General features: G+C 34.6%; 1 protein-coding gene across 2 annotated transcripts in view; it reads right to left on the bottom strand.

Annotated features, from left to right (window-relative positions):
• The window catches only part of LOC140447379 (putative RNA-binding protein Luc7-like 2), a 59,164-nt gene that overhangs the window by 10,101 nt on the left and 28,606 nt on the right, over nucleotides 1-20,457 (bottom strand). For both annotated transcript variants that reach the window (XM_072539990.1, XM_072539991.1), the window contains exons 3-4: nucleotides 10,736-10,834; nucleotides 329-547 (exon numbers count right to left, since the gene is read on the bottom strand). In XM_072539990.1, the coding sequence (XP_072396091.1) occupies nucleotides 329-547; nucleotides 10,736-10,834 (318 nt within the window). The remainder of the gene's footprint in view (nucleotides 1-328; nucleotides 548-10,735; nucleotides 10,835-20,457) is intronic.

Below are 20,457 nucleotides of genomic sequence, written 5' to 3'. Positions count from 1 at the left end.
CTTTCACTCGTAAAGCCAATCTTGAAGTAAATTAAGGTAGTTTTGGAGTTTTATCTCCACTGTTATGCCTGTTTACTAATAGAAAATCACCTGGCATGCTATGAGGTTTGTTAATCAGGTATATAAAAGTGTATAAGATCAACACAAAAGTGGTATGGAATGATTCAATATTATGTACCTTTGATTACAGCACCATTTTTCCTTGCTCAGAAAGATTTCTGATCTACATCGTGAGATAGTAAAAACCCGAGACAGTAATATGCAAACCGAATGTCTTTTCTGAGTAGCCGTTAATAGTAATGAGAGAAGACATGAAAATAGAACTTACCTCTCCCATAAGTTTCATGCTTTCATCGACGAATCCTTCTTCTCCCAACTGTTCGGCTTTAGCCAATTTTTGACCAATTTGCTCTGCTAGTTCGTGAACACTGTTAGCTTTGACGGCCACCTCGGCCGACAGTTCTTCTTGGGTTTCCGCCAAACGTTGCTTAGCAGATTCGGTACGTCTGTCGCAATCGCCTATGAACGCTTGCAAATGTTCCATTGCCTGTAATACAAGATTATGTAAATATTATATGTATAATTAAGATATAGAACCGAAACACGACCAGACACAGGGAGGATAAATAAGATGTTAGAAATGGCAGAGATGAAAACACTTGAAAAATTGATAGTAGAACACTATCGGACAGAGCTAGAAGTACAGATATACGACGTAGATGCAAGGTGAAGAACATTAAGGACTGGGTAAGAAATAGAAGAGTAGAATGGAACGATCATATAAGCCGAATGACATCAAATAGAGTAGTAAAGACGGTTCCCCAATAGGAAGACGATCAGTAGGAAGATCACAAAAACGATGGAACGACAACATATTGGAGGCACATTGAAAAACAGAAAGTCATCTCTACATAAAAAGAAGAAAAAGAAAATATAAATTAAATAAAATTTGAGAATATCTTTATATTCCAGCAGAATGAATGAATAGATATTTGTATTTTCATCAGATAGTGGTGAGACATACTCGGATGGTGGTCGACAGATTCCACACTATTTAACTAACTAACATGTTACAGAAATACCAGATAATGTACAGTTTTGTCTATCTCGGTTCTATAGTCCAAATTCAATAGGATTGTCAGGGTATCGCTTTAAAATGATAGACTCAGGAGGGGCACGAAACGAGAGACGAGTGTAGTTCAATGGTGGCGTATACATTTTTAAAATAAGGGAAATCATTGTGAGGACTAATTCGAAAGGAACCTTTTACATTAGACTTCTTTAAACGTACTGATATTGGAATAATAATCTTATGTACCTATTGATATTTTTAAAATAAAATTTATATTCAAATATAGACACCAACTGCTTTACAGAAAATAAACAGAGAAACATTGAGAAACAAATTTGCCATAATAATAATAAAGTTATTAGGTAAGTACTTCCAATAATATAACCTCGTAGGAGAAGGAAATGACAAAACAACAACAGCAACAAAAAACAAATTCACTAGAACTAAGTATATTAGTTATTATTAAAAATAAATCTTTTTATGCTGATTCACTTTACCAGATGTTAATTAAACATCACTACTGTCTTCTCCTGGAGTAATAATAATGGACTCGATAATAAGCAATTTAATGGGCACATTTTATCTTCTTCTTTCTGTGCATGTTTAATGCATGACTGCCAGTTGGAAGCGGTTATATTTTGTATGGTTTGTTCTAATAATAATTTGACATCTTTTAATTTAAAGGGTATGTTTTTTTACGCTTCCTCATTTTTTATATGTGCCATATCATCAGTTTGATAGGATTTAATTCACAATGATACGGTGGAATCCTTAACACAGTGATGCCATGCTCACGTGCCATTTCGTCTAATGCAAATCTGATGTAGGAAGTCTTATATTTCCGTATTACATTAAGTAATTGAACTTTTTTTCATGTATTGATCAAAATCTATATTTTTGCTTTTTTGTCAATCTACTATATCTGCCTTTCGAGAAACCTGAATCACTTCCTATGTGCATAATATTGAGGCGTCTTTCTTTGCCCGAAGGTGCTTTTAAGCCGGTTGAAACGCCTGTGATGAACTTTTAATATTTAAGTCTAGCCATACTTAGGATTTCGTATGACCCTCATTTTACCACGTCTCGTCCAGATAATAAATTTTACGTCCCAAGACATCTAAAATCACGAATTTTTTGTAAATATTGTCTCCGCCATATCACTAGTTCGTCTCTCTCTCGATTAACAAACTTTTCCGACTTCTGTTTACATACCGAAAATCCATTTCACATAATGTTCTTTGTAATATCCGCATGGATATTTTATTTAAAGTATCATCTGCGTCTGCATTAATTTCTCGTTGAATAGCATTTAACGTGGGCATTTCGTTCCTAAGATAAAATCCATGAACTTTTCTTCGGATTATACTTTTCGTAGTATCGTCCTATATAATTTTTGTACGTCCTTTATGAATAGGTTTTTGAAGTGGTTAATTATCTTCTACGTAATCCCTCATAAACCGATTTGATCATTTGTTTTTCTTTCACAGATAACCACCTCCTTTTATCCGGTTTATCAACAGATGTACTGCATGTTGGTTTTGATGCCATATTACCCGACTGTGTGCTCATGGAATAATTCTGACTACCTGATTTTAATATTTATTTTCACTATTTGCCGTCGAGTTTTAACAATGTTGCCGTATTGCAATAAGAATATTATTTTCGAAAAAGATAACAATGTCTGCCTGTCCCTTTCTTGATATTCAGGTACACCTCAACGACACTGATAAGCTGCACGTGGTACTAAATAATAAATTTCGCAACAAAGCGAGTATTCTTTATCCAGTTCGGACTTATATCAGATGTAACCGGCAAAAACGATAATTGAGAAGTAAATTTATGTGCTAATAAATAAATAAATATATAGCCGCTTACTATCAAGTGTTTAGGAACTACAAAATGTCTGCCCTGACAATCCTATTGAATTTGGAGTATAGTATAACTAACGATGGCAACTGTGAAGCAGAAGTTCGGTATGGCAAAAAATGCGATTAGTCGCCTAACTAAAGTTTGGAAAGACAGATCTTCTTCTTCTGGTTCCTATCCGTTTCGGATGTTGGAAATCATATTGGCAATCATGACCTTGCTCGCTGCGGCTCGAAACAGCTCCGTTGAGGTTTTCTTAAACCATGTTCTTAAATTCCGCAGCCATGATATTCTCCTTCTACCAGGTCCTCGCTTACCTTTGACTTTACCTTGCAATATAGACTGCAGCAGGGAGTAACGGTGCTGATTTCTCATAACGTGTCCCAGATATTGCAATTTTATGCGTTTGATCGTAAACACAATCTCTGGTTCCTTCTTCATTTTTTCTAGAACTTCGTTGTTCGTGATCCTTGCTGTCCATGATATTCTCAGCATTCTTCTATAAAGCCACATCTCAAATGCTTCAAGTTTTTTAATAGTGGTGTCTGTAAGCGTCCATGCCTCCGCCCCGTACAACAACACAGAGAAAACATAGCATCTCAAATGTCTCATTTTTGTATCCAGGGATATGTTGTGACTTTTGAAGATGGCGCTCATTTTGTTAAAGACCGTTCTTGCCTTTCCTATGCGGCACTTTATTTCCTGTACATTGCTCCACTGTTCGTTTATAATAGTTCCCAGGTAGCAATACTGTTTTACTCGCTCTATCTGCGTCCCATTAATGTATAGATGAGCCCCATTTATATTCTCCTTGCTGACAATCATTTGTTTGGTTTTGTGGGTATTAATGTTTAGTCCGTACTGTTGACTGTACTCGTTTATTCTGTCCATTAGCCTCTTGAAGTCCCTCTAAACTATCTGCTATCACCATGGTGTCGTCGGCATATCTAACATTGTTTACTCTTTCACCATTTAGAAGGATGCCTTCGTCTATTCCGTAAAGAGCCTCGTTAAAAATTTTTTCTGAGTACATATTAAATATCAACGGCGATAGAATACATCCCTGTCTAACTCCGCGTAGTATTTTTATGTGATCTGTTTCTTCTCCGTTAATTTTCATGTATGCGGTCTGATTCCAGTATAGTTCTGAAATTATTCTGAGGTCTTTGTCATCCAGGTCTGCTTCTTTTAAAATGTTTATCATCTTTTGATGTTGAACTCTGTCAAATGCCTTTTCATAGTCGATCAAGCACGCGTATACGTCGCAGTTAACGTCCCTGCATCTTTGAATCAGTACCTGTACTCCGAAAAGTGCCTCTCTGGTACCCACTGCGTTAATGAAGCCGAACTGTCTGTCTGATATTTGTTCCTCGCACTTCTTATAAATTCTTCCATGGATGACTCTAAGAAACAGTTTCAACATGTGGCTCATTAGGCTGATTGTTCGATATTCTTCGCACTTTTTAGCCCCCTGTTTTTTAGGTATCGCTATGAATTCTGATTCTAGCCATTTATCAGGGATGATTCCTGTATTGTATATTTTATTGAAGACAGCCGTGATCCAATTTATTCCTTCATCCTCCAAGAGTTTTAAAAATTCAGCTTCGATATTATCAGGCCCTACAGCTTTTCTGCTTTTCATCCGTTTTATTGCTTCTTCTACCTCGGATTTAAGCATGTCCGGGCCCGTCATCCTCTCTGAAAATGGATGCCTATAATCCGTTCTTTGATCTTGAAAAAGTGTCTCCAAATATATTCTCCATTTGTCCTTCATCTCTTGGGTGTCAATGATTAATTTTCCATTGGTGTCTATGAGTTTCATTTGTGTTCTCTTTTTAAAAGTACCCGTTATTTCTTTTACCTTTTTGTGTACATTAAAATTGTCATGCTTGGCTTGTAGTCTTTCTATTTCTTTACATTTCTCTACAGCTTCTTTTTCTTTAGCTTCTCTTATTTTTCTTCTGATGTAAGCCTGCATTTTTTTTTTGTATTCATCTTTATTTCCTTTAATTAACCTTCTGCGTTCCATTAAGTGAAGGATTTCCGGAGTCATCCAAGATTTCTTCTTTGTTTCTTTGTTTGGTTTTAGCAGATCTTGTTTAGTTTTCTTAATTATTTCTTCGAATTGATTGATTTCTCGTTGGATGTTATTTTCTTCTTTTAGTTGCTTAACTTGATTGTTAATATATTCCCCCACTTGCTTTTTAACTTCCGGATGTTGCAGGGCTGTCATGTCGTAGTTAGGTCTAGACTTTTTCTTTATTGTCTTCAGTCTCACATATTCACACAGGAAAGACAGATATATCTCTCAAAATATCAAGACGAGACTGGTGAATGCCCTTGTATCCTCAATATTTCTGTACGGGGCAGAGACTTGGACTCTTCGCTGACGCGAGCGCCAAAAAATTGATGCCTTTGAGATGTAGTGCTGGAGAAGAATGCTGCGCATACTTTGAACAGCTAAAAAAATTTCTTGCAAGCAATATTTTTCGAATTTTGCACAATAAAACTTTGATGTTGTTCTTTCAAATCTGCTATCAATTTGAAAAAAAATGGACTAACTTCGTCCCAAATTATGCTAGAACAACTTTTTTTTCTTTTAAAATTGTAAAAATATGCAGGCTAACTGTTAATGTTAACTAAAAGTTATTCTAATTGTTTATATGCCAAAACTCGACATGTTTTTGCCAAATTATTTTGCAATATTTAAAATTATTTTTCCTTATTTTTTTTTTTATTATAATAATAGAATAAATCTTCTTCCTTCAAGAGCTACCCGTATAATTAATAAACAACCTATATAATTTTCTGACTTATATTCTTTCCAAAAAAATTAATTTGGAATGAACAAATTAAATAACTGTTAGGCATATCGGTTTGAAATTTTGACCATATTTTAGGTACCTACTATAGATAAAGTCACGTTGAGATGGCAGTGTACGGATATAGGATAACAGCGTTGCCAATTCTACTGCCATTGTAAGTTTTGCTACTTTTGTAAAATAAGCAGGGCCAAACTCACGGTAAACTAAGATATGTTTAGGTAAGCTAAAGTTGTTAATAGAAAATTCGTGAATGAAATAAATGGTAATAATTCCTAAAATGTATATATATAGTGTTACACACACATAATTCCTATATGTGTTATAGTTTATTTTTAAAAAAGTTATTAACATTTATAAAAACCCAAAATTTTTTACTAATTTTGCAACTTTCTAAGCATCAAATAAGGATAGAAACATGTAAAAAACACTTTTTAAAGGTTTTTATGTGGCTGATACCTTTATTAATCTCAAATTTGTGTCAATTTGTTAATAACTAATTAAGTCCTAAAATCGACTGCAGGATACATAACCATACTACGCAAAACAACTGTCGTTTGCCTGGTAGGTAGGTAGTGTCAAGAAAAAAATCTTATTTCCCTAAGCTACATAACCATAACACCAAAACATCAACATTGTGCGGAAGTTGGCTTTGATGGTTGCCGCATCACCTTTGATAGTGTCACCTGAACCAATAGCAGAGGAAACGCTATAAACAAGTAGTTCCACACCACGGTTAATCAACACGGAAACCAATTTATGATTACAATGAAAGAAGATAAGTGTTCATAGATAAATCTTGAAATGGATTTCAATAATATATTTAAATATTACTTAAAGTTACGAATATGAATACTTATCGTCCAACAATATGTAGGTATTTCAACAGACTACCTACATATTCTTCCTTCACATATACATTTATGGGTTTCGTCGAGTTTTTATGCTTTTCGCTGAACTATTTGCGCGACTGTTTGCGTAATATATTAATGGATATGAAATTTTTAATTATAATATTCGTTTGAGTACTACTGATAAGACATACCCATTAGTACTTGAATTTAAAAATAAAAAAATGTAACACCATTGTTCAACAGGTAAATAGTCCTTGAAATTTTAAGGTATATTACTAATGCAGTACCTATGAAATCACCTAGATATAAAAACTCTACATTTTTATGTTTTTACTTCGATTACTACAAATTTCGATTAATTTACTTGTGTTAAACGCTTAATTTTTTGCAATTTCTTATATATTATGCTATACATGATAATTTAAACATTACTAATTTACTAATTTACTAATGTTTGTATTTTGAGAACGATTTCCGAAGTGGAAATTGAAACGTCAATAAACGTACTTTAACCTTTAATTGTGGCTTATTCACATTTAAATATTAATTACTTTAACATGCCACAAGAAAATAGATTCAGAACAATATTAAGAAACCGTTATGGGCCCAGCGTTAATCAAAATTTTCGGAGATTGGAAATTCTTTACAAGAAACTGGCACATTGTCAAAATTCCATCAAATTTTTACGAAGATGATAATTTAAAAAAAAAACATTGTAAATGATAATAAATGGTAGGCCTGTGAAAACATTATCTTTTTAATAATTAAATTAGGTACCTACACTCGATTTGGAAATGCATGAGAGTATAGTTTTTAATGCGGAAGATTATAACGGTCTTTATACAAGACTGTTCTTTTTCTTCTTCTTAGCCTTCTATTGTCCATTTTTGGACATAGGCCTCTCCCAACTCCTTCCATCGATCTCTATCCTGAGCAAAATACTTCCAATTTGTTCCGGCTATTTTTTTTTATGTCGTCTACCCATTTCATCTGTCATCTTCCTCTTGGTCGTCTATCTTTGTAAAATCTTAAATGTTGTATTGGCCTTTTTGTCTAGCAGTGTTACATGCGATAATCCAAACCCAAGGTAGTCCGAACGATTCGGTAGTTCGCGCGAATACCCCCCCTCCCCCACCTTTTTGTTCCCCAAGAACAAAGAAAAAATCGAAAAGTTCATCAGAGAAACGGAAAGCGGTCCAGAGAAGAAAAGGAAAACCAACAAACCCTCCAAATATCGAAGGTAGAACAACAGAGAAAGCATGTTCCGGTGAGTGGTGAAATGTTGTGTGAAAAAGCTCGTCATTTCCATCGTGAAATGTCACCAAATCACCAAGCTTTTAGCGCATGTAAGGGTTGGTTGGATAACTTCAAATGACGCCATGCAGTTAGACATCTAGAAATTATGAAAGATAGAATCACCTTTATGCCTTGTGCAAATGATTCAGGGACTCGCAAACTTCGTTTGCTTTTTGTGGGGACGGCTAACAATCCGCGTGCATTCAAATCTGTTGATCTTGCCGTATGTTATCGAGGACCAAAAAGTTCATGGGTGACAAGAAATTTGTTCTTGTATTGGTTCAAAACCGAATTCGTGCCTAATGTTCGTCGTCATCTCGCACGTGTGAACCTCCCTCAGGAGGCAGTGTTGCTGCTGGATAACTGCACTGGTCATCCATCCGCTGATGAACTTCGTAGTGAAGATGGTAAAATTTTTGCCATGTTCTTACCACCCAACACGACAGCTATGATTCAATCAATGGACCAGAATGTCATTTAGAACACAAAACTTCGCTATTGACAAGCTTTACTCTTCAAAATTCTTGCTAACGAGCAAAGTGCAACGGATCTGGTAGTAGCTTTGAGGAAAGTTAATCTCAAGGACGTTGTTTTCAATTTGGCAAATTGTTGGTGATCCTTTTCACAACGTTTGATTCAACTTTCTTGGAAAAACTTGAGCCCAAACTTAGTGGCTCTTCTTTTCTCTAAATTATTGCATTTCTTAAAATGAAGAAATGTATACGCAATTCTGTACCGAGGGCCGAAGATGACCTAAGAGGTGTTCAACCTAATTTATCACGTTACGTCTCCTTAACTATGCTCCTGGGCCACCTACGTAATAGGACTGGTTCATACCGAGAGAACCGGGACAGATCTACACAAGACGTCGTAATGAGGGTTAGCGCCGAAGATGTCATTCTCTCCGGTGATGCTGTCGTAAATCCTGTCTACAGCATAGCCACGCAGAACCTCTGACCAGACGCTGCTTTTCACCTTTCTGCCACATGCAGTATTCAAAAGGTAAGTGAGATTCTTACAATTTGATAACAATTTATGAGTAATGCTAATTGTTCTTTCTTATTTTCAATAATACATACTTTGTTTCATTGTTTATTGCCCCAATTAATTAACCAGCTATTTTCAATGCTTCCTACTTAAACATAGTTTGACCATTTTTGTTGTGATATCCACGATTTGTGTTTTTGATCTTACGCAGTCGTTCCTTTTTCTATCTGACAATCGTATACTTAATATTTCTCTTTCTGTTGCGGCTAGTTTGTTCATATTTGTTCAGAGTCCAGATTTGACAACCATATGTTATGATAGGAAGGATGCAATGGTTGGACACCTTGCTCCTCAAGTATTGAGGTATTTTGCGGTTAAGTATCCAATTGAGTTTTCTAAATCCTGCCCATGCCAGTCTGTCTGACTCTTATAGCGATTTAGCGAATCTATTATACAATTAGAGATTTAGATGCAAGAAATAGAGGTAGTTATTCATTCATCCATTCATTTGCCTTCTCCATCAATGTTGACAATACATGGTCTGTTGTACTATATTCTTTGGAAATTATCCATTTTGTAAGTCAACCATTTGTTAATAATTCTCATAAATAGTTTGTACACTTGACTGAGCAACAATACAGGTCTATAATTCTTTAGATCATATTTGTCCCCCTTTTAGAGTACTGCTAGACCAGTATTTACGGATTTTGCTATTATGGAGACATCTATTAAATAGCTCTGGTAGTATTGGAATTGTTATTGTCTTGTTGTTTTCAAAAGCCCGGCAATTATACGATCGTGTCCTGGATCATTATTATTTTTTAGCTCTTTTAAAACTCTTTATATTTCCAATCCCTCTGTTTGGTAGTACCTCCAATCTCTCTATATTTGGTACTACCTCCGATCCCACTTTATTTTTCTTTTGACGTGTTCTCTCTTGTTGGTTCATTAGACTGGCTTTTCGAGCTGTACAAGGTTTTGTAGAAGTCTACAACTATCTTTGTTATTTTATATTTGTCCTTCTCTTCCTTATTAATGGTGTCTTTGATTTGATAATTTTCTGAATACTCAGTGTCGGGTAGACATTGGCAACTCTATTGGCATTTTCCATTCCAACAGTTTTATATGTAGAAATAATTTTTTCGAGTAGGGAGTTATGTTTCTGGCTGGTAATCCAATTTCATCGGCATACCGCCGTATAATTTAATACGCCCAAATATGGTTTCATCAATGTAAACCCAATTTTGAGAATATTTACGCAGATACTACAAAAGTTCACTGAAGATGGACTGACTAGTCCGAAAACGTGCTGAACTTTTAAATTTAATTTTAAATAAATCCCACTAACAACAGAAGTGTTTTACTTCGATGTTCGAGTTTCTTCAATCTTTCTTTCAATTTTGGCATTAAAATCTCCCATTATTATTATTTTAGGCTGTTTGTTGTCGTCTTTAATAACTCCTTTAAGAGAGGTACCGTTTCCACGAGAGATATGACTTATTTGATTTTCAGATATGAAAACCCATTACTCCAGAAATATCATGTCCCCTGGAGCTGGGATTTACTTTGTTGTGTGTGTGCCTTATGGTAGTATTTACATTGTTGTCAGATTTTTTGTTTTTCTGTAAATATAACGAACTTTGTTATATTGAATAGATCACCCAGCTTTTTTTCTTGTGAAACCCTTATAAAATACTGAATATTTTTTACGTAATATTTCCTATACCTAAATAACATAATTTCAAAGTTACAGCCAAATTTACATTATATCTGCCAAGTTAATCGACATATGTCCTAGTATTAGTATTAAATATAACATATATATAAAAAATACTTACATCTAAATCATAGAAGTAGTCCTTGGATTGTTGGGCCTTTTCAAAATCTGCTCGCAGCGCCAAATCGTGTATTTTTGGGCATTCGCCCAAATCCATTCGCTGTTGAAAACCGTTATTAGAACATGTTCTTAACAAATAATGTAAATAAAGTGAAATAAAAAATAGTACTTTTCAATTTAAATAGAAGTGTAAATAAAGAAGACATACTCAGAAAATTTTTGCAATAAACATTTTCCCATGGCAAAATGCACCCATTTCCCTTAGTTTAGTGGAATTCTATAGCGATCTTTTGATCATAAAAGACATCTTCTGTGAAGAATATAATCATTATGAATCTGAGGAGCAAAATTGGTTCAGAGCCGGTAGACCCACAATAGAAAACATTTTTTAGCATAACCAATAAGTAGAAAAAAAGGTTTGAATAGCACAAGAATTAGATTTACAAAGGTGGATTTAACGGAAACATAAGGTTTCAATAGCACAAGAATTAGATTTACAAAGGTGGATTTAACGGAAGCATATGACACTGTACCCATTAATAAGCAACGGGAACACCTAGAGAAAACTAATGTAGATATTCTCATTGATGCTCTGAAACAACCGTACAGAAACTCTACCTCTAAAATTTAATTGAGAAATCAGATTCCTGGTCACTAAGGACTCAAACAAGGATGCTATATATCTCCAGTATTATTTAATATATACATTGATGAAGCACTGAGTGGAAACAAAAATATAATGTATGCCAGGCAAACTTGATAAAATTGAAAAAGCACATTGTGAAAATGAGAAAAATAAAATGGGTGATTGAGATGGTCTGAAACTTGGTTACTGGAAACGGAAACCGGAAATCAAACAGTGGAGAAGATCAAAGAATTGCTTTGGAAGTAGATCGTTAGGCAAGATGTAAAGGGCTCTAGCTCTAGATTCATGTTATCATGGCCCAATATGGGAATTTACATTACGACAAAACAAACGTTTTCTGAGTATGTCTAATATATCTACCAAAATTTTGTTTGAAATATTTGAAGAAAGTTTTTTATGCGTTGATAACGTTATCAAAATCCTAAATCGAAAAAACGTTATTTTCTAGACGAGATGTCTAAGAAACATTAATTGTAAATACAAGTGCAACTTTTAAAAGCTAACACATATACTTACAATTAATGTATCGAATGAAGTTGAATGAAAATAATTAGTAAAAAAATAAATATATAATATGACACTTACAATTAGGGTTAATTCCACTGAAAAAATGGACTCGAATAATCCAAAGCTGAATCGAGTGTGATTTTCTTTAAAAAATGACAAATAAGTGACTACTGAAGAATGGGAAATGTAAACAATACAAACGCACTAATCTATTCAAATAGAAACATTGCGCCGAGTCTTCGCTATGCGCAAACTATCACTAGCTTTACGTCAATCGAGTTTGTTAGGTCTTCACTTCAGTTTTCGATAAATACTGTTATGTTATATACCCTTGATTGCGGCCCTGTGCTTTGGAGAAGTGAAGAGTTCTATTTTCACCACAGAGGGTGGTCTACGCACTGTTTCTATCGATGGGGGCGTGTTCTCGTCGTCCGGTAAGGCTCCAGAACATCTCGTTATCCTTAAATATACGAGGCCACGTCGCTGAGGCGGTCTTTGATCATTAGTATTGGTGCAAATTGTAAGCGATAATTATTAATATAATTAGAATTTGTGACATTTGTAATTGAGTTTTTTGAGTTATATAAAGTTAGTTAAATTACGCTGTACTTCAATTAATCTTTGAACCCACAGAAAAACGTAACAACTGGTGTCAGAAGTGGGATTAGGTAAAAAAAGTAAGTTTCAAGAATGTGTATGGTCAAAACAAGAAGCAAGACCAAGATGGAGGAAATTCGAGATAAGATTGCCGCAATGGAACAACGTCGAAGAGAAGAAAAAGAGGCTGACGAAAAACGACAAGAATAAAAAGAAAAACGTCGACAAGACGCTGAAGAGAGACATCGTCAGGAAGAAAGTTCTAATATAGTTGTCTCTGATTTTTATCTATAGTATGTCCTTTGAATCTGATTAAATGATATGTTACGTGTTATCTCTTAGGTTCTGCTGTTATCTGCTTAGTTTTGATTACGCTTTTTGTTCTAAATCTGTTCTAGACCTACTGTACTGGTCGTAACTGGTACTGGTAGTAACACTGAGTCTGACACAGGGGTGGTCCCTCTGCTCCTTCAGGTATACATGGATCAATGAAATGGATCAATGGACCAATCGATGGAAAGTGGCATAGATCTCCTCAAGAAAAAAAAAGGTTCTCAGAAAGACCCCAATAATTATCGTGGTATCTCATTAACTAGTATATTTAGTTGTTTTTATGGAAGCGTATTAAGGGATCTTCTAGAATACTAATACTGCAGGTACCAGGAGGAAGAAGAAAGTGGATTTAGGACTGGCCGGTCTTGTACTGATAATGTGTTTTCCAACAGAGGGCTCCCAAGGTGTAGTGGACCTTGAGCAAGACTGCCTCGGCTGACCTGAAAATGCCTCATATTTATACTCGTTTGTGTATATCTATCTAGCCGGAACAAATTGGAAATATGTTGCTCAGGATAGAGACCGATGTAAGGAGTTGGGAGAGGCCTATGTCCAAACATGGACGACAGAAGGCTAAGAAGAAGAAGAAGTGTATATCTATATGGGTATTTCCAGGTCAATTGGCCAATCGTAGAAGTTTCAAGGCGGAGTAATACACATCGAGGTACGTAAAAGTTTACTATGAATAGCCCAAAATGACAGTGTCACTTAAACAACCGTAACTTGTACGTTATAGTCCAGTTGAGTTCAAATGTTGTCAGATGACGTTAGATTTGCTAATGTCTAACTCATACGGAAGTTTATTATTGGTGACCCCATCTATATGTCCGGCTGGTGACGTATTAAGCGTTGCCCTAATACCCATACAACTTTATCTCTTCTTCTTGATGTACCGATCCGTTACGAATGTTGGCGATCCTCATGGCAATCTTTATCTTATCTGCAGCAGCGCGGAAAAGCTGCACATATGTTGTATTGAACCAGATTCTGAGGTTCTTTAACCAAGATGTTCTTCTTCTTCCTGGACCTCGTTTTCCAAATATTTTTCCTTGCAGAATGGCTTGAAGTAGTGCATATCTGGATTCATTTCGCATAATATGTCTTTCGAAATATGAAAAATTGTAACTTTCGAGATTTGATGGTGGTCAGTACCTCTCGGTACTCTCTCTCGGAACTTTATTTCATTTTATCGAAAATCAGATTAACCCAAAAACTCGATTGCCGTAAAGTGTGAGCCTCGTTTTAAGTCTTCCATTCATTTTACATCGGCTTGATAGAATACAAATTAAAATCATCAACAAATAAACGATAGATATATGTTTTATATTAATACTCACTAAAAACAAGCCTTGTATGGAGGATTTTTGAGTTCGATTTATAATACATACTCACTAAAGGTCCGGTGCTCAAACAATTTGTTCGTTTTGTATGTAGTACAACACATGCAGATCTTGTAATCAGGCCTCCCATTTAATGAATGAATGAAAAAATGAATTTAAATACGATAATAGTTATTTGCTCGAATGTATGAAGAGCAAAAAACGATACGTTATTGCTCAAGTAAGTTATAACGCGATAACGTAATTACTTGAAAGCAGTAACGTCATTTTTAGACCGTCATATATGAAGTTTTTTTTTTCTACAATTACTTAATAAAATAAAAATATCTTTAAATCAACTTTATTGTCACTATTTATAAAGGCCCGTGTTCACGCTACGTCTTATTGTACGTTTTGTTGGATAGGACAAATCCTATACAATAAAACGTGGCATGTAAACAGCAAAACGTACGTTTTGTCGAATCGAAATGAAATCCAAGGTCAGATCGTAGAAATGATGGGAGAAGCATAGTTTTGCGAGAACTGATAGGATAAAACGTTACGTGAAAATACATATTCAGACAAGTCGTCCGATCTTGACTTATTTGACGACTAGTTCCACTGCAGTTCGTTTCATTTTTCCCAAAAAAAGCCTAATAATGTCAGATTTGGGGCAATGCACCCACGATTTTCTCGGGGAATTTATTGAATTCTATAAAGGTTTTTAAGTAGTTATGTTTTAAAACCAAGTAGATTGCATTACAGGTTTCAGGAATTATTTGGCTTAACGCTGGTTTGGATATTATGATTGTGAACTCCAAGTCCTTGACGCTGCGTCCTGTTGTAAGATATCTGAGAGTTGCTGTGAGTCTTTCATGGGGTGTAATGGCTTTTCTCATGAGGTGTCTTATTTCAATATGTATGGTGTTACCAACTCTAGCAATTGACAATAGGCTGAGGTGTCCATTCGCAAATAATTGCGCCAGTCATCTGGTTCGCCTCTTTTAGTAACGAGACGTGGGAATACTCGCTTCTTTTTAGAAGCCCACTCTCCGTGTTTCCACACAGCCGTGTTTCCTCCATAATAAAAAAACACTAAACAAACTTCACACAACTCAAGACTCTGAATTGAGTAGAAATGAGGTAGAAAACGGAAGGAAAAACGTAGTGTGTATACACTGGATAAAACGTACATTTTGTCGTACGTTTTATATGACCCACAAAACGTAAAATAAGACGTAGTGTGAAAACGAGCCATAACAAATGTTAGACTACATATGTCTCTAAATTTGTAATAAATGGTTAGACTATTATTTGTAATTTTAAAACTGAATTTTTAGTAGACGAGGGCGAGGTTTGGACGAAGAGTCCCAAAAAGTGCTTTAGTTTTCGATAAACCTATAACTCGCTGGCAACCGGGCAAATTAGGTACCAAAATGTTCATAATAAAAATCTACACTCCTTTTTGAATAAATTTTTTGATACGAGTGCAGGAACATGTAAATAATCAAGAAAAAAAGCAACATTTCGATTTTATAATGGTCATGAGATATTTATCTTGGGATATCTCGGCTCGGTTTAAATATTTCGATTGCTTATTTTAACACAATATACTTACTATTGGTCATTTTTGATGTAAGTTTGATTATGAACAAAATGGCAATTTTTGGAAAAAAATCGTATGCTACTCGTCGGATATTTTTTTTTTTTTCTAATTAAAAACTGTTTTGTCACAAGCCCCATTTTAATATAATGAAAATTACATTACTAACTAATTAATGTTTGACGATTCGATTTCCACTTCGGAAATCGTTTTCAAAAACATTATTTTAAAAAATTCTTGGAAAAAGTATAACCAACAAGTTGATGTTAGTAGAATATGCTATTCAAAATTGAAGGTTGACTTACTCCCTCCATCTTGTAGGCAACTTCATGCTTATGGTTGAAAAAATCTGAATGTGGTGTTTTCACCCTCAAATTCTGACTATTTTGTGTGTTTTTTTTTGTATTAGATGCTTGTGTAATGTGTGTTTACGTAGATAACATGTTGCTGTTTGCTGTATTGTGTATAAAACAACCATTTCCGGAGCAGAAATCAAAACTTCAAACATTAGTCAATTAAAAATGTAATTTTGATTACAATGTGGCTTAATTCCATATAAACATATTTAACCATTGTCATTATTTTTGACCATAACTATACGTAGTAAATCGAGCAAATTGTTTAATTATTTAGTTGTGCAAACTTATAAATCTCTCAATTCAGATATTGATATAGCGGTCTTCGATAAATACCAATTTTTCGTAGTCATTCTTAAGTAAAAAAGCCTCCTTTATTAAGTGATTGTAGAAAAAAAATATTATCAAAGTCAAAATTTTGTAAATTTTTTTATGTCACAGCACTGTAACGGTAATAGAGTACAGTAAAGGTGGAGTGGTAACAGTTATACTTTTTGCTCCTAATAGGATATTTGTCATTGTGATCCCCATCCATAAATGTTATAGCTATTAACATCGTTTCTTAGTAGGGAATTTGATAGTAAGCTGCACAAAATGCAGAATAATCATTTATACCATCTTATGGTTTTTCCTCCAAGGTTTCTTGATCTCCATTGAATAAATCTACTTGTCAATTGGTTACTATATAAAAGAGCATGTCCAATCTATGCATTCTACCATACAGTGGAAAATCTTTCATACTAATATAAATTTATCGGCTGATTATGTTAGAATTTTTAGACAATCACCACGGTCCGAAATTAACCTGGCACTCAAATTTTGATAATATTTTTTTGAATTCTATTGTAGGTATGTCTTATTATTTTTTTATAGCGATAACGTTTTTTTCTTGACTGAACCTGTTTAGATCATTTTTGCGAACAACAGTTATACACAAACTTTTTGTTATAATGTGAAATACATAGTGTCGTAAATTAAACATCATATTTGAAGTGTTAAGTTTGGTTTTAGTTTTTTTGTTTTCTTCCTTTCAAAAATTGCAATAAAAAAATTGTGAAACCATAAGAATTAGCACAAACTGTTGCTTTACAGAATGATGGGCGGAGCATTCGTTACGTCATATCGGGAAACGGGACAAAACACCAGTACACTAGGATTAAGGTCCAGAATATCCGTCACGAGACCTGTATTAAGAGGAGATCATCGGAGACAACACCGATCGTTTACGCTTCGCTCGCTAACATCTTAATTGGGGTATTAAAGAATGGGGTGCAGTGCTTTTCACGAATAAATCAAGTAAGATATACTCATCACATGGGCGGCCTATGAGTTGGAGCAGAGCTTAAAGTTATCATCAATGTTGTTTTACTCCCAGAGTTCAATTTGGTGCGGGTGGTAGAATGGTGTAGGCAGATATTTCCCTAGAGGCTCATGCAGAACTTCTTACAATTCGGGGGAGCAATATAGAGGATATATAATCGAGGAGAAGGAAAGGTATATAAATTTTGTTTATTATTAAATACTCACTTGGGGAACATCTTAAACTTTTTTAAACACCAGTTTTTAATAAAAATCTGGGGTTAATTTTGCACTTCAGTGTATATTACAAAGGTTGTCTTTTTAGTTTTGCATATAGCCATAAAGACAGAAAATATATAGACTTAAAGTACTTTATTGCTTTTCAAAATATGTCCCACCACGATCGATACACTTTTGCATACGTTCAAACCAATTGACAGCTGCAAAATCGCTGCGATGGCTTTTTCGTGCCACTAGAATCGCTGCCCACGCATTGAATTATTTATCTTTGGGAACGTGAAGAAGTCGTTGGGCTTAGGTCGGAGCTATACAGTGGATGGTTTAACAATTCAATGTTTTGAAGCTCCAAAAATCTATTGTCTTTTGGGCAGTGTGAGCACTTGAAGTGTCCTGATGTAGGATGATTCGCCGTTTTGTATTGCTTTGATGGAGTTTCGCGATAAGTTCTTGTAAACAAACAGTTATATACCAATCAGAAGTAACCGTTCTTCGATCTTCTAAGCAATTGTTGCCACATGACCAGATTTTGACACACTTCGGGAACTGATCACTTTTATTGGTTTTTCCTCATCGTGAAATACCCACACAGCGGATTGGCGTTTATTTTCCGGTTCGTAGGAGTAAATCCAGGATTCATCGCCAGTAACAATACTATAAACGTTTTTTGAGCTTCCTTTGTTGAACCATTCCAATGTTTTTCGACACCAATTAACGGGAACCGCTTTTTGCTCTTCTGTGAGAAAATTAATGAGGGATCCAACGGAAAACCAACTTTGTAACACCCAGTTCTTCATGTAGGATCTTTTGGATCGAGGTCTTTAAAAAGTCCAAAGATGCCTCTATCTCCCGGTATGTTAGACGGCCATCCTTAATTAGATAACGAACCGCATCAATGTTTCGTGACTTCTGTTTTGGGTGCATTCGTCGCTGTGACTGGAGCGACCACGTCGAAATTCGCAATACCAGAGGGAAATAGTTGACTGCTAACAAATTACTGCTCGAAAATGTTCTCGGCCTAAGATCCATTTTTCGACCGACTTGCTAATTTCAAAAATTCACTGTATCTACACGACTTGTTGTATCGCAATGAAACTCTCGATTTATGTCAACAAAATATTGGTGCAAGGTTTTATTGGTGGTGCCGTCTAAGTGTCTCTCTGCAAAACTAAAAAGACAAACCTCGTATCTGAATGACTTTTTAAAGGATTTAGGAATCACAATTTCTAAATTCTCAACGTACAGGAAAAAAAATTGGAGATCCTGTACTAACTGACCTGCGTACCTTAAAGTATACTCCAGATAGCTCAGTCTTTTACAAATTAAGAGACACAGCAAATTATGTAGAGTTTACAAATTGCCGTTAAAGTAAAAATAAAAGAAAAGAACTCGCTTGCGAAATAGACACTTCCAGACTTTTATGAGGGTCCTATTCCCATAACCTGCAGTCATTGAATGAAAGCCTTGATAGTGATTATCACTATTTTTATAACAAGTTTATATTTGGTTTTCTTATATAAAATAATGTTTTTATTAAGTTTCATTCAGATCCAATAGTGTTGTGTTTAATGACAATCCATTCAAAGTAAAATCCCGTATCTTTTGATTTTTAGGAAAAAAAAATGAAGAAATGCCCGTAAATCCAGTAATTTTTTTTGAATGTTTCTTAAATTTATTAACGTAACATGTAAAAGTCTTTTTAAACTTGTGTATAAAATACTCTCTAAAATCTGTCTTCGATAACTTTTATAACGTTTTTATGTCTAAAAGATTCAGATTGCGACTTCCGGGATTTTCTGATTAAGCCGACGATATATCAAAACTTGTGTAACTGCCCTTGTATAGGTCTTTCTTCCGCGAAATATCGATCTTACTGCAGTTCTATATATCTTATCGTTCCCTTTCATCATTAAGGGATTGTTTCTCTAACCAATGTCGTTAAAACATTGTGATGATCCATTTGTTATATTTACTTATTTAACTTCCATTACCATCGTATTGATTTATTGTCAAAGTTTTAATATTGTTTGTCTTGTCGATATCATTGCTGTTATAATTCAGGATTAATGATTATAGAAAACAGCCAGGTTACATACAGTACAGGATGTTTCATTAATAATATTTGGAAATATTTTAACTGTAGATTCCTGATCTCAAAATATTAAGATTTAACTGAAATCATTTAACGAAAATGTGGCTCCTTACTGAGTTACAGGGTGTTTTATTTAAAAATTTGGAATTATTTGTTTTAAAAATGTTGAATGCATCTATTCGTTTCAAGAAATTTCGATAAACAACATTATCTTTTGTTGTTGATAGCGATTTAAATTTCATTTGCATAATAAATGCAATCCTATGACCTAAAAACACAGACACAATTAATAAATTAATCAAAATAACTGTGCCACATCATTTCATTTAATTTCAAATACCTCGAAAAATTATGACATTATCGTTTCGAATAAAGGAGTATAACGCATGTTCCTAAAGTGTTCAAAATAAATGTGTATTTTCTACTTGTAAATTAAGTTTATTGTATTAACTAAATACAGGAACTTAAGTCTATATATTTAGGGTTTATAATGTATTTTTATAAAACAAAAAGAGGTACGCGATCTTCGATGGCACGTAAATTTGGTCTTGCATGTGCAATAAGCCTTTGGGCTGTTTCCAAGTCGATCTCACGAAATTTTTGCAAAATTCTTCGCCTTAGCTGATCTTCATTTTGCGCTTTCCAGTCATTATTATACACCATTCGACTCAAAACAGCCCAAAACTCTTCTATAGGCTTGGTCTGAGGCACATGTGGAGGGTTGTCGCGCTTGG

Source organism: Diabrotica undecimpunctata, chromosome 8 (genome assembly GCF_040954645.1).
Source record: "Diabrotica undecimpunctata isolate CICGRU chromosome 8, icDiaUnde3, whole genome shotgun sequence".
Lineage (NCBI taxonomy): Eukaryota > Metazoa > Arthropoda > Insecta > Coleoptera > Chrysomelidae > Diabrotica > Diabrotica undecimpunctata.
The sequence above is the reverse complement of the archived record's forward strand: the minus strand, read 5'-3'. Positions and strand labels throughout refer to the sequence as shown.